This window comes from Anguilla rostrata, chromosome 4 (assembly GCF_018555375.3).
Source record: "Anguilla rostrata isolate EN2019 chromosome 4, ASM1855537v3, whole genome shotgun sequence".
Classification (NCBI taxonomy): domain Eukaryota; kingdom Metazoa; phylum Chordata; class Actinopteri; order Anguilliformes; family Anguillidae; genus Anguilla; species Anguilla rostrata.
This window is the reverse complement of record NC_057936.1, coordinates 2,859,869-2,868,783: the sequence shown is the minus strand read 5'-3', so window position 1 is coordinate 2,868,783 and position 8,915 is coordinate 2,859,869. Positions and strand designations below refer to the sequence as shown.

The following is an 8,915-nucleotide window of genomic DNA, read 5'->3' as shown; positions in this document are numbered from 1 at the left end:
GTATATATCCAGCAGTATAAATGGATGCAATCAAATACTATGTAAAAAGTTGTGTGAGTCGCTCTGGATAAGCGCATCTGCTAAACGCCTGTAATGTGCATGGTGTTAGGTTAGCTTTTACCATACTCCTGCTGATCTATAATCTTAACATACAAAGAGTGGCTATGCACGCGGGGTGGCGCGGGGCATTAAGAACAATCCCTGTTCCCAATCCCTGACTGACAAGGGCAACCCAAAAAATTGTGCTGTAATTGTGAAGTTATAGGGTGGTCTTGGGTGAAATGTGAGATCTCTTCCTGGGGCTTGAAATTTGGCGGTATCCCTGCATACGAAGGAAATCATCTGGTAATTTCCTGCTAATTACAGCTTCCTAAACGTGTTTAATTATCCTGCGTAGACCACCAAACTTGTTTGAAACGGAACAGCTGTCCCCATAATGCTGCAGATTTTGAACTGCCACTCAGATAAACTCGTGGTTTACACGGCAGACTTAAGGTTATTAATAATAAACGCCCCCCGATGTCGCTTGGAACCTCCACTGAGAGGCCAATCGCGTTATTTATGACACGTTTTCACGGAGAGAAAGAACGGCTAGACTTTTTTGTGGGTGCGATGGAGCAGGACCCACAAGTTCCGCTGGATCCGAATCAAACCAGTTGGGCTGGTCTTAATTCTGTCCACGCTCCCCTCAGTTCGTCTTCATTAAGCCATTCCTTCACTCATTCTCCCTTCTTTTTTAAATTTCTGTTTACATTCTGCCGCCGTTAGCGTGAAAAAAACCCCATCTTTTGAAAAACATTCCATTCAATTTTCACACTGCCTGCTTCCTGAAATGCTTGCGCACATAGTTCTATTGGTAGGATATTACAAATAGGTTACATGTTTCATCGTGCGCTCCTACGACGCCATGTAGGGGCTTGCGGGTAATAAAAGAGCAGAAGTTTAAAACGAAAGTAGCCTATAAATGTTCCACCCAAACTCAGTGCTGTCAATTTTGTTTACCTGACAAAAGCATGATGCCCGGAGAATGAGCGAGTGTTGTCATACGATTGTGTGGACCTGTGTTGCGCACAGCTAGCCTGACTGAGCCAGGACTTCTAGAATGCGTAAAAGGACACAATGAGGAAGCACGCAAGGCTAAATAATTCTATTGCTTTGCTGAAACGCATGCCAGATACGTCGGTCGATAAGTTTATCACAGACAGTGCTCACCATATTCTAGATATCCTGTAACAAACAACGTAGAGAGTATGCGCTTCGCTTGTCCAGTCAAGTTTTCTGGCGACGTTAAACGACGATATACATACAGTCTACATACAGTAGTCTGTTTAATAATATCTATGCAGTCGCCTACATTAGCTGCGGCAGCCGATGTTAAAAGTTTTCAATATTGACAGCAACGATAACTTTTTTTTTAAACTGATGGATAGAAACGATTCTCGCCGGGAAGCGCACGGCGCGTGGCTAAGAGTTGTCACTGGAGTCAGCTTGCTAACTGATGACGGCGCGAGAGCTTTTCACGCAGCTTGTGGAATGGTTGAGAAGTACGCGAATAATGCCCATTTAGCCTTTTTGGAGAAGGTGGTCTTGGTCTGGAAGGGTAGGCCTATTTATTTTTTACCAATGCTAATGCGAAATTCTCACTTGGCTGGTTACAATGCCAGTTGAACAAAGAATGTGACAGTTAATTATCAGATTCGGCTGTCGCTTCTTGACAGCTCAAACACACCGAGCGTGATGTCATGTGCTGAGACCCGTGTAACTGGACAGGGAACATTTCTCTCGAGCCTACTTAAACCTACCGGCCACTTGCACTTGAAGCGATAGTTCCTCGTATTCCTGACAGGAGGGTATGTAAATGTTATTGACAGTTATTTTGTTTAGGCTACATTTTTTTTTTAGGCTAGGCTGTTTTTTTCCGATATTGGCTATGCTATGTTTGTTCCTTAGCCTAGCCTACTTTAACGGATTTGTGGTCCCAGGTGTATTTGATGCTATTTTGCTTTGCCATTTCTCGTTGGCAAAAATTACCCGTTCTTAATGTATCCGATGCTAATGCAAACCCGGCGTCATGCTTCGTTTGTTCATTTAAACACAAAGACGATTCTGTCGATTGACGTTTGAAGCGAAGCGTCATTTCTAAACAAAAAATACTTTTTTTTATCCTAATAATCCACTACAATGTTGCCCTTTTATTTTTACTATTAACGTCATCCAAATTTTAGCTCATACACTTCACTGTGTGCTTATTATGGTACAAGAAATAGGCTGGGAAAACTCGTTTAACTGCTTTTCAGATTTTACTGAAAACTGCAATCTTACTTTTGTATTTAACTCCGTTTTACTTTTCTACACCTTCCCCTCTGTCCTCCTCAGGATTCCGCACAGAAGCGTAGTCATGGCAGGAATGTTTGCCTACGAGAGCTCGGAGGTGGACTGGTGCGAGGACAACTACAAGCACTCAGAAAACGTGGTGGAATATTTTAACACGGTAAGGACACTGTCCGCATTGCGCATCCGACAGCTATAGCGTTGACCAGACCAGGGAATACTTCATATTTGTGTATGCAGTGCAGGCAGTGAGCATATAACTAGAGATGTCATTATGTTGTCCCTACCCGGATCAATAAATCAGAAGAGAAAAATGGGCCCCTGTGTTTGTATCACAACTAAAAGTTACATTGCTTGTATAGATAATCTTCAGATATAATCTGATCCACTCTAATGTGGTGACAGTCCGATTAGTGCATATGATAGATACCTGCAATTATATCATGGTAGGGTCAAATTAGATTAGATGTAGTGACAGGTCAAACTTATGCTTATTTGGCGACAGTTCGTACTGAAATATTTTTTTCTCATAATCATGGAAATATGACATCCTTCTTTGCTTTTTGTTTTGTCTAAATGGAGCACCCTAGTGGCAGAACTAAGAAACACAATCTGCTTTTCAGCGTGATTCCGACAGTCAGTGCTAGAAGTACCAGAATTAACGGCCAGAATTCAGTTTGAAATGAATGTGGAAGCCAGACAGTCAGGGACAACAAACCGTCTGTGAGAGTGACGTGTATAACCGGGGAAGGAGCGCGGAGAGACGGTCTCTGACTGTGCAGCACAGTCTTTCACAGCGGACCTGGGCCAAATAATTATCTGAAATACTTTAACCAATTAGCCACCGGTAAAAGTCCTCCTTTCGCTGAAGATTCTCAGGGACCCGCAGGAGTGTTTTCAAATTTTACCGACGACATCTAAAGGGTTAAAGTATTTTTTTTTAAATCCCAGATCTGACGCATATAAGCAGGGCTTTGCAAACCTTTCCGATCCAGGGACCCGCACCCAGACTCTAATGCACCCCAGGGGCAGTTAAAAATGGTTATATATATGTTTATATGTATGACGTGGGGTGGTTAGATTGAACAAGGACTCCCTGTTGAAAACCCAGGATGTATGCAAACACAAAATTCCCTGCTTTCAGACGCACAGATAGCCACCCAGTTGCTTGCACAATCCTCTCGCAAACGCTGATGACATTCACACTTTTAAAAAAATTATTTTTATTATTTTTTTAAAACAAAAATAACACGTACGTCGATTAGCGGTGAGGTGACGCCGCGTTTCGCGTCTCCCTCGTCTTCCCCCAGATGAGCAGCTTCGTCTTCTTCGTGGTCTCCCCCGTCATGCTCTACCTGTTCCACCCCTACGCCCGGGAGCGGAACCTGGCCGTGCACCTGGTTTGGCTCATGATGATATTTGTGGGTGAGTCTTCGCCACGCCCGCCGCGTCTTAAAATTACGCGGTCGCCCCCGAGGCCGCGTTCATAAAACATTCACGCGGTGCCGAGTTAGCCGGCTGTGCGCGCGTTTCGAGATTAAAAACGGTCTTTTGTGCGCGGGGGAACAAAAGAGCGACCTTTTGCGGGGCGACTCTTAAAGACGGCCTCCGAAAAGGCATCGTGTGACGTCCGGCCCACAGCCTTGTGTCGGTTTCCCATCAATAAGACAGCAGGTGTTAACTAAGGGACAAAGGCCTTAAAAGTTTCATGAATCCCAACACCTTTGTCGGAGCATTTACCGGTTTCAGTAACATGATTAGGGGAAGGGTGTCAAAAAGATGCTCTTCCTCCCACTCATCCTCACTCATCTCTCCTTCTTCTCTTCCTCTGTCCCTGTGTCTCTGCCGTCTCTCTCCAGGTCTGTTCTCCATGTACTTCCACATGACGCTGAGCTACGTGGGGCAGATGCTGGATGAGATCTCCATCCTGTGGGCGCTGGCCATTGGCTACGCCCTCTGGTTCCCACGGAGACATTTTCCCTTCTTCGTCAAGGACAGGTAACCAGGTGTGCGTGCGTTTGTGTGTGTGCGTGTGTGAGCGAGTGTGTGTGCGTGTGGCTCTCCTACACCACCCCACTCCCACCCACCCCCCCAACCCTGACCAGGAATAAGCGGGTTAGATAATGGATTCATGGATGGATGGAACCTCCTCTAAAGGGGGGTTTGATGAATGAAAATTCATTCTGTCTCTCTCTCTCGCTCTCAGGAGGACCTTCTCCAGGATGGTCCTTGCCATCACCGTGGTTACCACCCTGTCTTCCTTCATCAGGCCCACCGCCAACGCCTACGCCCTCAACTGCTTCGCCCTTCACATCCTGTACTCCCTGGGCCTGGAGATGCGCAGGTACTGACCGCTGACCTGGGGTCAGTTCACTGGCCGTTCATAGTGGGTAAGGGTGGGACACGGGGGGGGGGCTTGGACACACAGATAAGGGGGCCAGCAGACCCTGACGGTGCCTTTACCCCCCCCCCCCCCTCCCTGCACCCGCCCCCCCCGCAGCTGCACGGACCAGCGGGCCCTGCGTCTGGCCCAGGCCTCGGTGGGCCTGTGGGTGCTGGCCATCTCCTGCTGGATCAGCGACCGATTCGGCTGCAGCGTCTGGCAGAAACTCAACTTCTGCTACCTGCACGGGATCTGGTGAGAGACGGAGGGAGGGAAAGAGAGGGAGGGAGGGAGGGAGGGAGAGGGAGGAACAGAGGAAGCGAGGGAGGGACAGAGGGAGGGAGAGAGGGAGGGAGGTTGGAGGGTGAGAGGGACAGAGAGGATGAAGGGAGAGGGAGGGAGGGATGAAAGGATAGAGAGAGGAGAGAGGGAGGGACAGAGTAAGGGAGGGAGAGAGGGAGGGAGGATAGAGGGAGAGGAAGGGTGGGATGGAAGGAGGGAGAGAGGGAGAGGAGTTTGGGGTACGAGGTAGAAGGAAGTCTTAAGCCTCATCCGGACACATTGAAGTAGTCCAATCCACACAGGCTTATAGCTAAGTGTTTATTAAATGGCTCCTATTGGCTGGGTGGGTTGTCCGTCATGCAGGTTTTGGTCATAGTTCAGGCAGCGTCTGTGATAATCTTATAATTGGTGCAACTCTGCAGCGGTGTAACATGGAAATGCATTGAATTACTTAACCCATGTCCCGCAGCATGAACTGGCACTCATAAAACTGCATGTGTGTGTACGTGTTTGTGTGTTTGTGTGTGTGTGTGTATCTGTGTGTGTGTGTGTGTTGTGTGTGTGTCTGTATGTGTGTGTGTGCGTGTGCGTGTGTGTGTCTGTATGTGTGTGTATGTGTGTGTCTCTACGTGTGTGTGTGCATGTGTGTGTGTGTACATGTGTGTGTGGGTGTGTGTGTCTCTACGTGTGTGTGTGTTTGTGTACATGTATGTGCGTGTGTGTGTGCGTCTGTGTGTGTGTTTGTGTACCTGTGTGTGTGTGCGTCTGTGTGTTTTGTGTGTGTACGTGTGTGTGTTATGTGTGTGTGTATCTGTGTGTGTGTGTGTTGTATGTGTGTCTGTATGTGTGTGTGTGTGTTTTGTGTGTATACATGTGTGTGTGTGTGTGTGTTGTCTGCGTGTGTGTACCTGTGTGTGTGTGTGTGTGTGTGTCTCCCCTCTCCCTACAGGCACATCCTGATCGTGGTGGCCACGGCTTACGGCAGCACCCTGGTTGCCTACCTGGACGCCAGCTGTGAGATCCCGCACTCCCTGCCCAGCCTGCAGTACTGGCCCCGGGACGACTGGGCCCTGGGCCTGCCGTACGTCGCCCTCAGGGGCGCCACAAAGACCCGGAAGGGGTGTTAAAAAGGCCCGGTGCGCTTGTCACTGCTGGGACAATGGATGAAGGGTTCTATGAGGACACACTTTTTTTTCTTCTTGATACTCAGTTCAGGGGTTTTCATTTATACTACGTATAATTCATGTTTTTTTGTTATTTTTTTGGCCTTTTTTTGTTTAGGTCGTTTGAAAATTAGGGATGTGCTGACTTACGTCAGTTTACATTCCGTAGCATGTCATCCCGTTGTGTGTGTGTGTGTGTGTGTGTGTGTGCCTGTAATTTCTTATGTTATTCAAAGACCAGAGAATGTTTTCAAAATTTGTGGATATTTTTGAATTTTTAAAAATATATGCGCAATTCCGTTTTCTACCGGTTGTTTAAAACTTTTTAAATTTTTTTACTGGGGTTTTTGTAGGGTTTTTCAGAATGATGTGCAATGCTATGATTTAAGTGAAGAAGTCTTGTTCATTTTGCTTGAAGTGTACTTTGATGAACACTGGATCAATGAATTAATGCCTTGAATTTTGTGGAAAGAAGTTTGAATTGTTGTGTCTGCTCACAAATGAAGCCAGGTGGCTGTTTTGTCGATCCAGACTCATGGTGCAATGGTGCGATTCGAGTGCATTACCTCAGATAAAGTCACAGGTGCTTATTTCAAAACCAACACAATATCTCTTTCACAGAAGTGCCAGTCGTGTGGTTGTGCTGGGAGCATTTACAAAGTGATTTAAAAACAAACATTCCCTCGTGACACAGCTCTCACACAGATCTGGATTTTTCAAATAAACCACGCAACGATTATTCAATATAGCACAGTTGTATTTTTTTATTTTTTTGTTATTACGTCACAAGTTTGAACTGTAAAAACACAGCCCAGAGACTTTACAGCTGAGCCCTGTTTTGTGTGGCTGATGTCGATGACCACTCGTTCTGTAATTATCGGTTAAAAGATACTGAGGGTAAATTAAGGGAATTCAACCTCCTGGCTGAAAAATAGGAACTGTTTTCTTTCAATGAAACGGACAATGCATACCACTTTGGGACTCAGGGCTGTGGACATTTGAATGGCCATTGAAATTATTTTGCACATTTTGAAAGCAAACAAATGCACAGCATAAGCAGGCAGTTAAAAGCAGCACAAAGTGAATCCTTTATTTTAGGGGTCTCGTGTGCGTTTACGTTTATCCTACAATATATGTCTTTAAAATGTTTTGTGTGTTGGTACTCCTGGAGTGTGTGTGAATGTGATCAAATTTTCTCAGGTGTTTCAGGGAGCAAATGTTGCAAGTGCACTTCAAGCAAAATAAGCTGTTGTCACAGTGCAGTTTCCAAATATGAATGTTTGCTTTTTTCCCTCATTAAAAAATGCACTACAGAATAATAATAAAAAAGTTTTTGGAAGAAAATAGAAGTTTCCCTGATTTTTCTTTTTTTTTTTAGAATTGGGAACAAAGTGAGACGGACAAAAGAAACAATATTGGCAGTTTTTAAAAGCTGTTTATTAATCAATATTGTTCAGAATATCAAGGCCCTGTTGAGTGTAGTATTAACATGAAAGTAAGGAATATGAAAGCAACCCAGCTTGGCACAGACAGAAAATGACGTTAAACATTTTTTTAGGAGACAGCGACATCTAGTGGAAAAATGTTGGTATCACTTCTGTACAAATACAGTAGTAAGCACAATTACTTGTATCTCAAAGGACACGCTGAGTGCTGGCCATTCACTTCCTTAGATGCAAGAAATCCGTTTTTTTTCATTAAATTATGACTGCCAGTTTGGCATATCTAAAGCTTTATGTTTCATTATAGTGAGTAGACTGTGTTATTGGGCACTATTTGAGTGGATTCTCATTTATAGTGTAGGATATTACAGGAAATGTTTAGGATGTACTGAATATGTGCAGATTCTTAAATTCAATTCTGGCAGTCTATGCATGGATGTGTTCTGAAATAAAAGCAATACTAGTAATGCATTTTCTTATGAAATGCAGTTATGCTACTTGTCTCTGTGGTAAAGTTGGCATTCGCAAAAATTCAGCTAGTCCATAAGTCACTTGACTGAAAATGTCCGCATATTGTCCCCATATGAAAATGACGATTAAATGGTAAATGGACTGCATTTATGTAGCGCTTTTATCCAAAGCGCTTTACAATTGATGCCTCTCATTCGCCAGAGCAGTTAGGGGTTAGGTGTCTTGCTCAAGGACACTTCGACACTCCCAGGGCGGGGTTTGAACCAGCAACCCTCCGACTGCCAGACAATCGGTCTTACCTCCTGAGCTATGTCGCCCCATATTAGCAGCATATGCATACATTTAAAGTTTTACCAAAGCACATCGGTCCCTGCGGCCGACATTCCTAAATTTGAGCAATTGTCCCCGTCGACAGGTATCATCAAAGAACTGCGAAAGACTAGGTTCTCTTCTCATTTGACACCGACATGTTCATCCCATCCGGGCGATTCGATTGGTCTGTCAATTATGGGGCGGTGCTAGCAGGCTGGCGATCCCTTGATTGATTTTATGTTTCCTTTCTGCCTTCATTGTGGTTACAATACTGTGCTATTGGTGTTTATTTTGTACTCTTACATGTAATTACTGTTCAATTCCTGGGAGGCTCTTGTTCCTGAGTCCCATATCTAGGACCGTCTTGGACACCGTAAAACAATGTAGATAGATACATCAATACTGTGATGGGTTTGTGTTACGACCTTAATGTATCCATTCCTTCCTGTTCAGCAGTGTGCAAACGTCTGCACAAATTAAAAGGAACATGAAATAAAATGAGCTTTTGCATGACATAGACTTGCCAATGCT

The 8,915-nt window shown here is 44.9% G+C and overlaps 1 protein-coding gene across 1 annotated transcript; it reads left to right on the top strand.

The window, feature by feature from the left end:
* The first annotated feature begins 1,424 nt into the window (after positions 1–1,424).
* acer1 (alkaline ceramidase 1) lies at positions 1,425–7,508 on the top strand. The gene is made up of 7 exons (XM_064330050.1): positions 1,425–1,850; positions 2,377–2,491; positions 3,642–3,756; positions 4,191–4,329; positions 4,538–4,675; positions 4,832–4,969; positions 5,946–7,508. Exons 2-7 carry the CDS (start codon positions 2,399–2,401, stop codon positions 6,121–6,123), a joined length of 801 nt encoding a protein of 266 aa, XP_064186120.1. The 5' UTR covers positions 1,425–1,850; positions 2,377–2,398; the 3' UTR covers positions 6,124–7,508.
* Positions 7,509–8,915: the final 1,407 nt, after the last annotated feature.

Bases quoted from the DNA above. Each gene is read 5' to 3' on its own strand.
- acer1 (XM_064330050.1), top strand. From the start codon at position 2,399: ATGGCAGGAATGTTTGCCTACGAGAGCTCGGAGGTGGACTGGTGCGAG. The intron at 3,757-4,190 runs GTGAGTCTTCGC...GTCTCTCTCCAG, and splicing joins GCTCATGATGATATTTGTGG to GTCTGTTCTCCATGTACTTC. The intron at 4,970-5,945 runs GTGAGAGACGGA...CTCTCCCTACAG, and splicing joins TGCTACCTGCACGGGATCTG to GCACATCCTGATCGTGGTGG.